The following is a 17,738-nucleotide window of genomic DNA, read 5'->3' as shown; positions in this document are numbered from 1 at the left end:
CCCATCCCTGGAGGTATTTAAAAGACGTGTAGATGAGGCGCTTAGGGACATGGTTTAGTGGGCATGGTGGTGTTGGGTTGACGGTTGGACTCGACGATCTTGGAGGTCTTTTCCAACCTTAATGATTCTATGATTCTATGATTCTATATCCGTTAATATTGCTGCAAATGTGCTACCCAGTTCACGCCAAAGCAAACTTAAAATTGTACAAGTTTTGCCTTATTGACTGCACAGTAAAGCATGCACTGCAGTGAGGCACGGCTTAGCAGGACACCTTCGGGTACAAAGCATACTGTGTAAGAGAGGCATGGATATAGACAGGATTGCTGTGCTGACTGGCTAGTTGCATAGCTTAAAGCCTTTTATTCAAGGGAGTACTCACTCCAGGCCACGCTTTCAGAGCAGACTGTCACTATCTTATGGATAACTGAGATACGGTTTAGGAATATATAAAGCCATTTCTCTTATGCAATTTCATTTTAAAAATTGAGTCATAACCAAAATCTTCTTTCAGGACAGTAAATTGAAGGTATGTCTCTCTAGCACTGTTATTTTTAATTAATAAAATACACTTAAAATCCTTAGGGGAGGGGGGGACGGGGGACACGACCAAAAAAGCCCAGAAAAAACTGACACAGAAAGTTGTTAAAACAACTGCCTTCACTGTGAAAAATTTTCCTGTCTCCAAAAAGAGTTAAACTAGCCAAGGAACTGGTCCAGAAGTGTCTAAGTATTTCATGATATTTGATACTTAAAGGTTTCAAAAGCTTGTAATAAAATAGTGAAAAATATTGGTAATGTTACAGTTCCTCTATCTTGCTCATTTTTCTGAGGAAATTACCTCTGGAAAATAAATTGATAGGGCTAAGAGGGCCAAACAAATAAAAAAACCTCTTCAGTTAGAAAAAAGGATTCACCTGTATCATAGTACAGAGTGCCTCTGAGACTGAAAAGGCATGTAGATACCAATCAGAAATTCATCCAGCCATCTCAGGAGACAGGGGTGGTACTGCACATATTGTGAAAAAGGTTAGGTATTTCTAGCGAAATATGGAATGTTCAGGTAGGCCCATTTAAAAAAAAACCCAAAACCAAAAAAACCTCACCAAAAATAAGTGCAAATATATTAATTTGGGTAAAACAATCATCTGTGTCTACTCATGCACGCTATCTGCTCTCATTGCTGTCACTCCTGTCAATCTGAAGTTGATAGGTAATGGCCCTATGATCCAGGGAAACTGCTGAAGTGTGTACTCAGGCTTCACTTTGAGAGATGGGTTCATTTGTCATCATAATAAGCTATTACCATTGATAGGTCACAACTCATTGAAGAGACAGTCAGTCTAATTGGCTCAATTCAGTTAGCTCTGGGTGTGCCTCAAGGAGAGGAGCAGTGCTTTGCAGGTAATATTCAATCACCCAACAAACCACTTGTTTAATAATTCATCACAGTTCAGATTGGGGTTCTAGCACACGATTATCCCTTCAATATGCCAAATATCTGGTCTTAACCCTTGTGTCTCTTGGGTACAGGAAGACAAAGGCAAATTTATTCTGTAGTTAGGGTAACCCTTACTTCTACAAACTTACTGAATATTTAAAATTTCCACTGAGGTTTGCTTTCTGAAGAAATTTGTTGTAGTTTGCTGGAGTCTCTCTCTGGAAAATAAAAACTTTGCCCCCATCATACTCTCCTGCTAAAAATCAGCTTACAGTATGTAAACTTAATAGGAATGTAAAGTAATGGAGCTCGTTTTGCCTTCTAGAGATTTAACGAAGCAGTATGGGTCCATTCAGAAATCTTTAGCCATCAGGTAATGATAGAGTAGATGAGACAGAGGGAATAGGGTACATGAGACACAGGACCTACAGGATTTAAAGGATGCTTCATACTCCGTTCAGATATTAGATCAAAGCATGAGTGAGTCACAATATTGAAATCTTTAGAATAATGACTCTATGAAAAGACAAGTTAAAACTAAACCAATAATTCCAGCTTCTGATCACTATTGTGCTACTTTCTTGTCTCTCAGACCTATGAACTGATTAAAAATTCACATGACACCCATACAGTGAAATGTGTGTCACACAAATTCACATGCATCTACCTCTTAATTGCATCTGTACGCAGGTGACTAGCACTTGGATTTGGGCACCTGTGTTACACTGGTTTGGTCTTAAAACTTCTCAATGACACAAGGTGAAGTTAGTCAATCAAGTTTAGGCACCAAAACTTAGTTTCTGAAGACAGACGAGAAGAAAAGCAATGCTAATTCCTATATATAAAATGGAAATAATTGAATTTATCCATCTCGTAGAGAAGCTGCATGTCAAGAATATTTTGAGATTGTCAGATGCTGCTGAGCATGCCAGACTTCAAAACCAATATAGCACGGATTGAAAGTACTACAAATGGTTTGCAGAAAAGGCTGTTTCTCTTGTGCACCACCAGAAATGCTCAGTGCTTTTGCCCTTCTGCATACGGCCTTTTTGATGTGGAAAGCAAAAGTTGAACACCACAAAATTACAAAACTAAAGCTCAGTGGCATCATGCAGTTTTATTAATGAGTTATAAACTCAACAATTTCAATTACATTCTACTTCAAGTTTTTGTAATTAATTTAAAGTAAATCGGGAGGGGAGGCAGGTAAACCAAACAGAAATAGCAACTCGGTTATTCATAAAGGGAAATCTGGAAACTGAACTGAACACTATCTCTTTGTGGCTCTCATATTTTGAGAATGACCTTTCAGTAGCTCTTTATTTAGACCCGTTTGGTGATGGGCATAGATTCCTTCATCACACTCCCGTGTAACCCAGTATCAACTAGATGTCTGGATTATAAATTCTGTCTGATTAATATAAGTGGATAAGTTGAGTAAAGCTCCATTAAACCCTTTACTTCCAGGTAACCTGTGATCAGCAAGGAACTCCAAATATAATTTTCAAAGCAAATGCTTATTTGCTGAAGAAGTACTTAGCACGCAAAGGCATACAAGGGGAACAAACCCCACCCTGTATCCTCCCTTTCATAAACTTCAGTTTTCCTTTGCAGTCTTAAGTAACCACTGTTCAATTTAGCTTTCTCTAGCTTAGTAAACACCATCACCATGCTTCTTTGCATGTTGATTAGCCCTCAGTACAAATCACCAGATGTATTAGTTCTTCCCAAGTCAAAGACATTTTTTCTTTTTCTGCTTTGTTGGATCCTTCAGTATTTCAGTATTTGGGATCAGAGATAAGAAGAGTAAGACTTTTCAATCTGGCAAGCATATTTCCCAATTTACTTTCTTCTTCATTATTTCCTAACACCCCTCAGTATTCTCTCTCTAGCATTCACATCCCTTCTTTTGTGAAACTACTTTATTTCCTGCTTGTTTCTCCATTTTTCAACTGCCACTATTGATTAAAACCCTTGCCTTCAAGGCAGACTTGGGTAAGCAGGTAATGCAAAGCACACTTGAGATTTATGAAATAATTTCACCAACAATAAATTTCCTCTTTTCTCTACAGTAGTATAAGTTGATTTTAGCACAAAGAAATTAAATGTATCATGGGATACATGAAATACTGCAGTCAGTGGACTCAGCTAGGCAGATTCTGAGCCTTGTTTCAATTCATTTCCAAGGTGCTAAGAGGCCGTAACAGTTACTGGCATCCTTAGCTTGCAATCACAATAATGGCGGTACTTGAACTGAACCCCAAATAGGACAGTCCTGATACTGTTTCAATTCGTATGAGGATCAAGCAAAATTTGGCTAGCCACAGCTGTGAAAGAATGCAGAGACCTACCCCTGTCTCTTTTCGTGGTGCCATGCTGAGAGAATATTTCAGCAAAGATAAAGAACCTAAACCAAATCTTGTAATACAAATTAAGTAAATTTAAAGGAAGCATCAGTCAGCTGTGGTTCAGATCTTTAAAATGTTTTGCTCTTCACTTGTATTGTTGCTATGTTTGTCTCATCCTTTCAGTATCTGAATTTGCCTATTACCTCAATTTTTAGAAGCTACAGTGAAGTAAGCGCTAATAAAATAAACAACACACTTGGTATAAGTTGAAAACATCTTCATACTGTTGACTGAGTCTGATTACCATGGTGACTTAATTTCAGTCAAGGCAATTTAGATTGTGATTTAAAATAAAATTACATTATTTATATTAGTTTAGGGTTTACTTGCTAAAAAATAAAAACATATCAGTAAACTAAACCAGCTTTTTATCAGAAGAATGCATTCAAATATGAAAGCCAAAAGCTACTGAAGTAGCTGTCTTTACAAAAGATGTTTTTCTTTAGGTTCAAATGAATCATTTTAATTTTCTGCCATGTGTTGTCTGTTGACACTACTTAAAATCTGAGCATCTGCAGCAACTGTGAATAACTTCAGGGGCGTTACACTGAATGGAGATTTCTTGCATACTATGTGCTGCTGATGCCTATTACTGTTTCTTTTACAAATATGGATAACGTGCATATAACTTCACTATTTCATTCTGCTCAAACTTGCAAGACATTAAGAATCAATAAATGTTCAGACAAAATAGTTTTTGATATGTTACGCTTTATACTTGAGGAACACATTCCCTACCCCATCCCCCCTTTACTTTTGCTAGCTTGGAGATGTTCTTCGTTACACATTCAAATCTGAGGCTGAAACTCATTTCTGTGCAGAGGGCATGAAAAAGGCAAATTCATCATGAAGTACTGGACTTACCACCACTGCGGAAAAATCCCTCATGCAGTTAACAGATCCTTCAGGCACTGCCATTATGTTACTAAATGGTGGTCTGCTTAGACTTGGACAACCCATCTGCACTAGGGAACCAAATCCACATGAGGGCCTAAATTGTCCATATAACCAGCTGAAAGAAAGAAGTATCTTATAAAGGTGCACAAAGGGAGATCACACCAGCCCACCTAAGTTTCATTACTTCGCTTCCCTGACAATAAAAGCAATAGATACACATGCTCAAAAAAATCAGTCCGCTGGCTAAATTTAAGACACAGCTGACTGTTGGAATTATGTAGGCTAGGTCACTCACTGCTTTTCATGAGGCCAATGAATTTAAAAAAAAACTGGTAGTAGATAAAAATAGCTTCCAACAACAATTTATTTTGCATCTGATCCATTTATACCAAAAGGTGTTAAGTTACGAGTGTTCTTTTTGGGGCAGGCAGTAAAAGCAAGAAAAAGAGTTGTGGATCTATCTAACTCTATCATGTCCTATGAACAAGAAAGTCTTGAGATCTGAAACTGTGACAAGACTAGATGAAGCTTTCTGGGTTTAGATGCATTAATAATTTAGGACAATTGATCCTGGCATTTCTGTTCCAGCTGATTATTGTATTATTTACGCTTCTTTATGTTTTGGGTTTCAACTCCCTCCCTTCCCCCCGGGAGCCATAAACTGCAATTTGCTTTGCATTATTCTGCCTTTTGCATCAGAATTGACTAAGAAATGAAAACAAATGGAAGGAAATAAACATAAAAGCCACAAGGACCTAGCTTATGATTATTTTATAATTCAATATTTAATCCTATGAGGTATTCTGGGCAGTCTGCTATAGATAATATGTCACAAAACAAACTGCTCACTCCATCCCAATCTTTAGCTTTCCACAGTAGAGTACTTTTAAAGGGCTGATAGATTTTTAAAGTTTGTATGTATTGGCTACAGGCTTATTACAGTGTCTTCATTCTGGACTCAAAGAAACATTGACTTCTGTAAGTCAGCAAATAGGTTACACAGCTAATTATAAAAGAACAGGCAAAATAAATGAAGTGACAGTGTTAAGTCAAACAAGTCCCCTTCCTGTTCTGTATGCACAGATTCTACACAAAACTTTCAGCTGTTGCCTTGGTTTTCACTAGAGGTCAGAGAAAGAACAATGTATCCACCATATGGCTGCTTAAGTCTATGGAGTTGACAAACATGATGTGCTAGAATTTTTCCAAGGGAAAACAAAGCCCTTTGTTCAAGCATCTTTTGCTTTAATTTTCAACATACTCTGACTTCATGAAGGACCACATTACATTACCTTTACTTACACTGAATGGGATCATGCTGTACAACTAGTTCAAATGACTCCTGTAAAACAACATTTGATGCAAGAAACTTCTCAATCTGAGTAAAATCTGTCAGTAAGCAAATAGTGTTTTAGAGTACAGGTGTTTTAGGGCTTCTGTCATGTTGTTTGCAGTCTGAGTAATGGCAGCGTTAACATCTGCTCAAAACCCAGACAGAGGAGTTAGAGAGATGTATTATCTAATTTCTGTATGACTGCTGGGTGTTGAGACAATGGTCAGAGACCTGGATTCTAGGATGGCCTCCACCTAAAGGCTGAACTAACCTGTGACTGCTGACCAAGGGCAGTGCCCTAGCCACCTGAAAGAGGCAGGGTAAATCTCCACCTTCGTGGTTAAAGCTGGCCCTTAGCAGAGAAAGGAACATAATATTTGCAGCAGCAGAGAGAAAATAAGGCAGAGGTGCTTTCTCTAACCAAAGATGGATTTTTCCTCATGGAATCTCAAGTGGCCTCAGCTGCCCCTCATGTGTGTGTGTCATGGGGTAGGGTCATATGGTTATTTAGATACACTCCATATCATGTTTTCTTTTGGCTAATCGTAAATGGCTTCTACTCAGCATACAAATCATCAAGTTGCATTTTGCCGAGGTGTCAAAGGAAAAGAGGCAGAGTATATACATAATGTCAGACTTCTGAAACATTGCGGACACCTAACCCTTCCACGCTAACTTTAAAGAAACAAGTGTTTCACATCATCCTGCTGAGTTTGGTATCCAATTTTTAATTACTATTATACTTTCCTTTCAGTGCTCTGATCAAACGTTATCCGAATGTAACTCATAACACTTTCAGACAAATTTATAAAATATTTTAGCATGGACACAAGTTTAAAATAAATGTATAGATCCATTGTCAAAACAATTGAAGAAACTGCTAACAAAAAACAAATGGGGTTTTCAAACACCTAAAATGTAATTACAGTTGATAGAATAAGACAATTTTTCAGTAACTAGAAGCTCTAACAGACCACAAATCCTCATGATTGCTGCAATCCTTAGTTCAGTAGGCTATGATAAGGTAAGCAGGCAAGAAGATAAACTGTTTTATGATACCTACTTAACCCTTAATACTAGCCATTTTAAATCTGTTCTCCCAAATTATCCACTAGATATTTTGTGTCCAGAAATTAAATTCCTCCAGATTACTCCCAAACGTATTCTGCATCAAAAACAGTGTTCAATTTTTCAGTTCAAATGCATATTATATAGTCAGACAGGTAAAATATATAGCTTTTAAAAAAATTATCTGTATTTGTACAACAAAGTTTAAGTTTTGGTAGCAGCATATATATTTAGAAGACTAAAAGGATATGGTGATGTTAAACTAATTTGCTCTTGTCCTACTCTGACATAAACAAGAATCCTGCACCATCTATAACCTCTTGTTATTTATAATGTCTCCTTAGAGACACAGTCAAAGACCAGTATCACATAGCCTAGTGTCACCAGATTTAGATGAAGAAGAAAAAGCCGAAGGCTACACACTCAGGAATATCCTATTTATAACGCTTTTTTAATCCAAAAGAAGCATTTGGAGATGGATGTAAAACAAGCAGATAGCACACATATGGCAATCAACATTGTGGAGGCATATGCACAACATGCCAACTTTATATTAAAAGAATTATTTTAAATGAGGTTTTTGAGCTATATTTGAAAACTGGGAAATGCACGATGGTTACTACCTTTTGTTACTCAATTTTATTTTGGGGAATAGTATTTAAGAGCAATAATTTTAACAATAAAAAGGAAAGGCAGTTTTCTGTGACACAAGGTTTATAAATTACCAGTGTACATCTTGATGTAAAATTTCCTAAATCATTCTCTACATTTCCTAAGACAAAAATTCTTAAAGAAGCTTGCCTGCTCCGAGCTACCAATTATTCTACTGTAACACAGCTAGCAATCACTCTCAAGAAAGGATGTTTTTATCTAGTTTCAGCAATTTGGTTTTATCCAGTTTCAACTATTTACAGAAATGTTTTATTGCATTTACAAATAAGGACTCTCAATATTCTATTTCTATTTCCCTTTCCATAGCATAAATCGTATGGCCTAAGCATGTCATTATGACTGTAATTTATGTGGTGCAACATGACAGTTAAGATGCACTGTGGTAATTTGTGAGTGCTTTCAGTATTATTGTAGTATCAAAAATTTATATGGTTCAGTTATTGAGGCAAATTGCTTCATTCATACAGAGATATCTGACAGTAACCACAAAGGACCTCCAAATTACACTGAAAAAGTATCTTCCACGTTCAAATAATTCGTGCACATTCTTACCATCATTTTGCTCACTGAATAGAAGCAGGATGAAATTCTGTCTGGAAAAGTATCAGTTCATATCTCAGGGTAAGTTCACCAGACATGGAAGATTACAGAAGAAACTCTCCCTTGCCCAGCTAAATGAGCCTGACTCTCTTTAACAATTTATAGCCATGAACAGGATGCCCAATTATTTGGAATGATGCTATTTAGTTTCAACATGCTCACTTACCTTCTGTCATGTTGATTTTCAGCCAGCAGGAACAAAATAAATAAATAAGAGGTTGACTAGCCTGAAGAGACTACAGAGGAAAATGTGCTCAAGTGTATTAGTGTTAGCCTCTCTGATAAGTTTTAGCATAATCGGGGTTACAGTAAATAGAAAGCTGTTTAGCTTTCTTCACGTTTAGGACTCATTCAGTCCTCTGTTCTGCTCTCTGGAAAAGAATGAGATCTTCACGAAGGTATCATGTATGATAACAGAAAGTCTAATGGCGAGAAGCCTGATAGTCAGACCACTAAAGCACCTAAGACTTCAGAAAGCAAATATTTGGTATTAACCTGCAGGGCATGAATATATGTGTACGTGCACACATGGACACATGCAGACTTGGATAAATATATGCATTAGAACTGGCACAGAGCTCACAACAACATTTTCTGAGTTCTAGGGCAGAGAGCTCCCCACACACAAGTTTCTTGCCAAACATTAAAGTTTTGTAACACACCCCCACAACATCTGATACACAACTTGCGTCTCTGAAAAGCAGACGAGGGAACTGGTTTTCAAAGCTGAGGACAAGGTGGGAAGAGAACAGGACAAGCTGAACCACACACCAGCTTAATTCATTCAAAAAACAATGCTGTGAACTATACAGACTTCTGTAATACCTGACAGCAGAAGCCTGAAGAAGGCTCAAGGTCAAAGATACTTAGTTAATTTTCTCTACTTAACTTTTTGCCTCACAAGGATACTCCATACGCCTGATTCCTTTGTGCTTGCAATTTTGCTGGTCAAATAGCTATCCAACTTAATCTTCCCTCAGTTCCACCCCCCTTCAAAGCCTTACTTCTTTTCTCAATAAATCAAATTAGTCTTTAGGCAAGTACCATCTGCACTTACTTTGTTGCCCAAATAGGAACTGGGTGCACTCCAGTAATAAGTCTGTGGCAGTACTTTTCGCGCAGCCACGTTGCTGATGCTAAACTGCTGATGCCCATCAAATCTCTTTTGCCTGGGGGTAACTCTGGTAAGACCCAGTAAGCCAGTCAGATACCAGCCATTCATGTCTTCCATCTATAATGACAGAAAAAAAACCCCAAAACAAAACACATCACAATGAGAATCAGGACATCAGTCATTTCAATAGTCATAGCCTCTCATTCTTCCATTTTTAAAAAACTGATTAGGTTTATATGATTAATAGCAGGTTAGGAACAAAGGAAACAACAAAGCAAAACCAGCAAAAATTTCTCTTATTGTATGTGACTGGGAGTTATAACTTCTGAGTAGTTTGAAGTAACTGCAAGTATTTGCTTTCTCTGCTTCATATGGTCCAGAGGAGGAAACGCCATTGTACAAACATATGCGTAAGAATATCTCCAAATAATATACAAGTTTTCAATAAATAATATCGGTCACAGAGGGTACAGAAGATGAGCTGACAAATGGATATACATTTTCTGATTGTTGTAGACAGCATAATTTATAATAATTTGTGATTCTAAAGCCTTACAACTTACAAGTTCAAATATACTTTTTTTATAAAGCCAAAGCAAAGCTGGAAAGCACCAGAACTTGAATTTCTGAAATCCCGTAACTAGAAATGAATCATCAGAGAAGAGCACAGTGTTCATACAAGGATGGCTTCTGGAGCCTGGATACAAGCAGAACAATAAATTAGCTCAGCCGTGGGATGGAAAATTTTCCAGATGCTGGCATGTAAATGAGCACACTAGGCATATATGATTTTACTCGCAGACTTCCAGCATACCAATACAGCCAAAACCAGGAGCTAGTAGACCTGGAACACATTTCCCAAAGTCGATCTACAGACATGAATATGTAGCATACATCCGTTACAGTGGAATCAGTGTCTGAGCTTTGAGAACTAATTTAAAGTTTAGAGTACATCTGCAGGCTAAAGACATTTTTCTACAGCACAAATATGAACAGTAGGTTCATCTGCCTTTCACACCCTTTCCTAGGAATGCAGAATGCAAAAGAAATCCACCCAAAATGTCCCCTGTAGGGCATCCCTTTTTCTTACATAAGCTGTGTGTTGTTAATGTTTCAAAATTCTTAATTACTTCAGGTCTAGAAATTTAATAATGACCTGGAAAAGAGGTTGCCCTATGGATATGTTGCATTTAACTCAGGACTGATTATGTATGCACATTTCAGGACTGTGTTTATGCACACGGCTTCATTTTTGATTGTTATAACTTCTTTTGCACTTCTCACTGTTCAACTGTGCTTTGTCAGACCTTTCTCACAATGAATAGAAACAAAGCTTATAAGCATTTTCTTTTGGATCAATGAAAAATGTATGGGGCATTAAAGAACATTCATAATTTTATAATAAGATGCACGCTGGTGACAATAGACAGTGACAACACACAGAAACACAAAACCAATGACATGTACTGATACAGTATGATTTTTCTTACACTTCTGTAGGTAAAGTGAGAGTGTGTGCAGACGTTAGTTTTCCCAGAGCAGAAACATTCCTCACAGCCTTTGGGATTATTTCGCTGCAGATTGAAGAAACCTGGTTTGCACCGATCACAGTTTTCTCCTTCAACATGTTCCTGGAAAGGCACATTAGAATATTACTTCAGTTGTCATAGATTAGAACTTGAGATCACCAGCTTTATAGTCTGCGGGAGAGTACAAAGGCAGGACTATAAAGACATTTGTAGGAAAGACTGTTCTTATTTGTGAATATTAGTAGCAAATCCTCTACACAATAAAAGTTACTATGGCTGCATGTAAATATCAGGACATGGAATTTGGACATTGTAAGATTTTTAATTTTTCTTCTACATGAATGGACACACCTGATTTCAGGGAATAATCTAATTTATCTCCTTTACACTTAAGAATGTCATAGAGGAAGGAAGTATGGGACACAATGTTACAGCCTCAACAACTGTAGTTTGTTGGTACGGCTGATAAAATCTGTGCACGCCCAATTGATGCAAACTACAGGTACATAGAATTAATTGTACCAATCAGTCAGTGTATCATTTTTTCAGTGGTCTGTCATTAATAACTGAATTCAGGCTAAATCCAAGTGTTCGAAGGGTTGCATTTCTTCTTTCCGTAACTACACGCGTTTGACAGCCATGCAGCCAGGTCTGCAAACTCTTCCCCTGCAGAAAGCCAGGCACTGAACATACATGAGGAATTCTAAATTTAGCATTTGGTAACTACATTTTTCAGAGAGAGCTTATGTTGTGCATTAAGTCCTGCTAGCTTACGCAATAAATCAATTTGTCCTATAGGCAAAGATAAAGCTAGCTTTTCTACAAGGAGTATGTTGCAAAAGGCTCACACTATGGGGCTTGCTTAGTAATTCAATATTTTTCCCAAGATAACCCAGAAAATTCTTTCCCTTTCAGAAGTGTTATATACAGTCTCTTTAATCCTGGAGACAGTGCTCTATGGTATGCACACAGGACCAAATTGTTGGCTCCACATCAGCAGAGAATGAACACATAAAAAGCCTGCCCACGCTGTGTCGTCTATGATTGCTTGAAATACACAGCTCTGAAGTAAGTTCACCAAACGCCATTTGATAGACTCCTGGTTTAAGATCTAGCAAAGATGGAAAAAGCGGGGCAAAGCATGTGGAGGTATGGGGAGAAAGGACAGCACACACGGATTAAGAGAAAATAGGGACAATGAGGGGGAAGGGGTAAGGACAGCTAAGGAAGCAGATAAAATGAAAATGTAAATAGGCTTTCACCACTAATTATGCAGTAACAACATGTGTAGCAAAATATTTGCTCTGTCTCTATTGCTATGCTGTATGTATGCTCTCCTTCAACAACACCATATAGAGGCTCTTCAACAAACCAAAAATCTCTTTAATACAACTCAAGGCTACCAGTCAATTACTTTTAACTTCAACATCTCATTAATTTAAAGAATGGTATTTTACATTTTCACCAGCAATCTCAGGATTAATCAATGCATATTATTGCCATAGGTATGCTGAAAACACCCAGCTACTCATGCTTCATATGGAAAATAATGTGGGTAACATTTGGGAACTCACAGGCACTCATGCTCTCACGCACAATTCTACTAACTAGAATTATGGACGCTAGTCTCAAAAGTTTCAGACCTTGCTGACATGCTTAGTGTGTGCAGAGTGGGAAGGGCAAAATAAAAAAAGAGAGCTGCAAAGAAAAAGTATGTATTTAAAGGAAAAGTTGTCCTACTCTGCAGTCACAACCATGTCATCAGTGAGTAAAACCTATATAATTCTATTGAGTAGGCAGCAAATTCAGTGGATAATAGATACATAAAACTCAAAGTTGGAAAAGAGATCTAACCTATCCTTCAGCCAATGAAGCAATATTTCTACAGCCTCATTTATTTCCGAATACTGTGTTCAGTCCAGTTTTAAATTATGCAAAAATGAGACTTTGACCATATAGCTTCAGAAAGCTCTCTGAGATAATTAGTGATAAAATAGGCATTTGTACTTGTCCCTCACCTTTCTGTACTTTAGTTTACTCTGACTAATGTGGTAAAGATAACAATCTAATTTTGCATTTTGCTGCTTACAGTTAGAACTGTTTTTCAGCAGTCAATTTCCTTTACAAGAAAAGTATCTTTAGTAAATTTAGAGCTCATCATATGTAATTGAAAGATGTGATTAAAAGAAGGGAAGCATTTTTCCTATGACCTGCTATTAACTTGTCCAGACATCCCACTTTATTCTTCATATGGAGCATAACTAATCTGATGATTTCAGTGTCCCTTTGACCATAATCTGCTTTGATTTGAATTCGAAGATTGCTAGTGAAAATAAACGTGTATGTATCTGTATCTCAGCTATGCGCAAAGGGTATCATTTTTCTCCCACAAGCACTTAAAAAGCTATTAGAGGAGCAGAAAGGAGACAAAGGCTGAACAGCGAGGAAAAAGTGTATATAGTGTGGACTCTCCGGGATAGGAACAATTATCTCTATTCCATATTTGTTCATTTTGGTCTGATTGTACTAACAGGTCAGTTTGGCATTACAAAAATAATGTCATAATAATAAGAATCATTCAGCAGTGGTTATCTTGTATTTGGCATATGACATCTTCATCAAAGCTCCCTTTCAAGTCAGAATATGGCAAAAGCACCCCTTTTCTGATCTTCTAGACTTGATAGCTAAGGAATTAGAACTGTGATATGGATAGATTTTATTTCTGACAGAGAGCATGTGACTGTTACATAAAGTGAGGGTAAGGTTAACTCTCTGAGTAGATTTCAGTGCTATTCAGCTGTCACACCAGAGCTTTATGTGTGTATGCAGCATGAGCCGATAGATTGAAGTATTTTTTGTACATTCTTGTATTTAAGGATGTAATGTAAGTATTTTTAAATTTGCATTTGTGACTAATTCTGTTAATTAAATGCTGGAAGGAAACTCCCACAAGTACGACACAGAAAAATTGACCCACAGCACAGTAAATTGTCCTTTGGGCCTGTTCATGGTCACTTACTAAACTGTGACTTACAGAGCACCACCATTTCTAAACATTTCTGGTAACGAGGTATTTTACACGAAGTGCATGCATGTGTTTTTAGAAGTTTTTTATTTCAATATAATATTGATATAAAATTTGCTGGAGGTACATGAAGGCACACAGAGAAAATCGTCCTTAAATTTTCTTCCTGGAAATTAAGAAATTCATCCTACAGAAAGGATGGATTTTTTTTTTTTAAATGTTAGAGATTTCTAAACAACCATCCCAAGGCAGGAAAGAATGCTCTCAGTTTGGAACTTAGCAAGAAAAGAGGATTATATCCCTAATGACAACTCCTAAATGGCAACTTTTTTGTTTGTTTTAATACATCATCAACTCATTTTCTCTTTTGAAGTCATATTACAGGTTAGTTTTAGAGCCCACAATACTTTAAACATATAGTTTCTGAGTAGATGAGGATGCGAGTTTGAAACAAATGATTCACAGGCTTCTTAAGTATCTCTTCACTACAGATTTCTAAGGACTTGTATGACTGGCAGCAGGCTTCTAGGTACCTATGCTAATTACAGTGAGTACTGAGATGACACAAGACAATCTAAGACTTTACAGGACCAAGAACAAGTGTTCTATGAGAAGTGACTAACATAGATACTAACACAGCTACGTAGGACAGTGGAATGCTATTGTATGATAGAAGACCATTAATTGCAATCTTTCAATACCATTAGTATCTTCCTATGGCTCAGAAGAATTTGACATCCATACCTTGCAGACGCAGGGACCTATGCAAGGGTCAACATTCACACTGCCTTTCAGTGAGCAGTTGCAGGGCAGGCACTCAGGATATCCTGTATAACCCAAGGCACATCTGTTGCAGCTCTCTCCTGCATAGCCAGTCTTGCAGTGACAGAAACCAGGCAACATATCTATGGGAAGAGGGAGAAAATGAGACATATTTGATTTATCATTATTATTATCATTATCAGGTATGTGTGTTAGAGTGCTCAAAGCAACACCTGTGGTAGCTGTAACATAAGGGTGTTTACTGTGGGTCAGACCATACGTCTGTTTAACCCGGTATCCTGTCTGAGAGAGGCTAGAATAAAGCATGTAACAATAGAGCAAGTATATAGTGATTTGAATTCTGAGCTTTCAGAAATCCGCATATTAGAGAACTTCTAAACTGAAACTTATCCCTACTTCCTTGCATCTAACAGTCCCTGAAAAACTTCTCTTCCATTAATTCACTTAATCACCTTTGAACATGCTTTTACTTTCAGAATCCATAAAGCTCCCTAGCAGCAAGTTCTACATTTAGCCATGTGTAGTGTGAAAGACAACACTGATGTGCGTTAAACCTGTATTCGTTGCCCTCTCATATCATAGAAAACAGCGAGTAACCATTCCCTACTCACTTTCTCCATGTCATCTGTAATTTCAATACACCTCTATCATATCCCACATGACATTTTTATTTCATACCCCCAAAACTCCTAAGCCTATTTAATAATTCTTTACACGGAAACTGCTTTGTATGGATGAAAATCTCTATTGTCCTTCTCTGCACTGTTTCCAGTTCTAATAAATTATTTAAGGAAAAGGGAGTGCATAGTGTGGACCTATAAATGGTTTGATGATTTTTTTCAGTTTTGTTTTTTAAACATCAGTAATATTTCCTAAGGCTCTGTTGACCTTTTTGACTACTGCTGAGGCAGCACTGAGCTGATACATCCAGGGTACAGTCCAAGGTAATTCTAAGAGCTGTTTCAAAACTGGTAGTGCCTAATTCAGAAATTGCTGTAATCAATGTACAAGTAGAACTACTTTTCTCTGTGTTCTACTTTTCCTTTAATTGCTACAGAAATTCATCAGTTATTTTACTACCCAGCCACTGACTATCTTGAGATCTTTCTGAACATTTTGCAGTTCTTTCATTTTTCTATGCTGAAAGATTTTGTACTTGCTAAATTTGTCACCTTCCTACTCATCCCTTTTCCAGGTTAAATATGAATATTTTCAACAGTTCATATTGATCGTCACTGTGAAAATGGTCCATTTATTCTTTTATCCAAGTACTAATCCATGAAAGAACCTTTCCTCCTTATTCTATTACACTTTCTTTCATGGTCTTTTGTGAAGGATCTTGTCAAAACTTTTCGAAAATCAAAACACAGTATTAATCAAATGAGCCTTTGTTCACATGTTCATTGAATCCTTCAAACAGATTCGTAAGGCACACTGTCCTCTACAAAAAAACTGATCTTGCCCATTTTTGCCACAGTCCAGAAATGGTATAAATCGTTTATTGTAGTTCTACTGATTTGCTTGGTACAGAAACCAGACCTTCTGATTTTAGTTTCCTGGAACCCTCTGCGTTTCTTTTACAAATTGGATAACAGTTTCTATTTATGTAATATTAATGTCAGTTTTTAAAAGTATTATAAACTATATTTAATGCTTCAAGCAACTCCATTTTCAACTACATCCAGAAGCCATGGATAAATACGATATATGCCTGATGAATTTTTATTCTTTATTTATCAGCTTGCTCTAAACCTGACACTTATGTTTGAGACAGTTCTTCTGACTTGTCCCCATGAACAAAGACTCCCAAGTGGGAAATTCCCTGAGCTCTTCTATTCACTGATTCAAAGAATTAATCTAGCTTTTCTGCTGTGTCCTTTTCTTTCTTGAGATCTCTGGTTATAACTTGATTACACCTTAATCATATTTAACTCCTACTGAATTTGAATTTCTAGCAGTCTTTTTGATTCTGATTTATCTGAAGAAGTACTCCTTAGCAACATTTAAGCATTTAGCGAATTATTCCTTAAAATATGTGTACGTGTTATTAAGAGTATGACTTCCCAGAATCTGTCACAATTTATGTCCTTTTCTATTACCCTCAATTGGATATAACTTCTGCTTTTTCAGGGAGCTGCTTTTTTATTGTATAAATAGATTTTTTTTTCCTAGCTTAATTGCATTGCTTGAATCATTTTGAACTAGAGGAATGCGTCTTCTCTGAATGTCTAATATGCAGTCTATAAACCCTATGCTTGCCATGAGCAATCTTGGATTGTTCATTTTGATTTTCTTTTTAAAGGTTTCCTTGCTTTGATTAAGTTGTTTTTTAGGAAGGCCTTCTCATTCCTACAAGAATGTCGAATTTACTGCCCTTCAGAGGAGATTTTTAAACCAATTCCTAATGCATAAATCCAGAGGTTCTTCTCTTTTTATAGTTTCTCTAACTAGCTGTTTGAAGAAGCAGTCACCTACAGGAGTTTTAAATTATATTATCTGTTAAACTATAGAGAGATGAAATTCAATCTGTCTTCTCTAATCTTGTAGCCTCTTTGATCTCCTGTAGCACATCATATTGACTGTCACCTTCTTGATCTGCCCTAATTATATACAGAATTTCAGTGCATGAAATTTCTGCGTTACTTACTATCACATAACCATGTGCTCCACGGGTTTTGATGCCTGTGGCCCAGCTGATTCTTGAATTTCTGAGTTACCCTCCTCTCAACTAGCCACCAGCGAGGCCCCACAGCACAGCAGGCCTCAGGCTCTTTTGTAATCTGGGTCAATGCATCCTAGCCGGACAATCTTGTCTTATGAGAGAAACTCCTGTTCCTTCCAGATGAAAATACCATGCTATACACCAGG

At 37.1% G+C, this 17,738-nt stretch overlaps 1 protein-coding gene across 1 annotated transcript in view; it reads right to left on the bottom strand.

The window, feature by feature from the left end:
• The window catches only part of LAMA2 (laminin, alpha 2), a gene marked incomplete at its 5' end in the record, with an annotated part of 294,647 nt that overhangs the window by 208,781 nt on the left and 68,128 nt on the right, over positions 1 to 17,738 (bottom strand). The window contains 3 exon segments of the mRNA XM_009319128.1: positions 9,477 to 9,650; positions 11,024 to 11,164; positions 14,832 to 14,992. Of these exon segments, the coding sequence (XP_009317403.1) occupies positions 9,477 to 9,650; positions 11,024 to 11,164; positions 14,832 to 14,992 (476 nt within the window).

The sequence above is a fragment of the Pygoscelis adeliae genome, unplaced genomic scaffold (genome assembly GCF_000699105.1).
Source record: "Pygoscelis adeliae isolate BGI_AS28 unplaced genomic scaffold, ASM69910v1 Scaffold172, whole genome shotgun sequence".
Classification (NCBI taxonomy): domain Eukaryota; kingdom Metazoa; phylum Chordata; class Aves; order Sphenisciformes; family Spheniscidae; genus Pygoscelis; species Pygoscelis adeliae.
The sequence above is the reverse complement of the archived record's forward strand: the minus strand, read 5'-3'. Positions and strand labels throughout refer to the sequence as shown.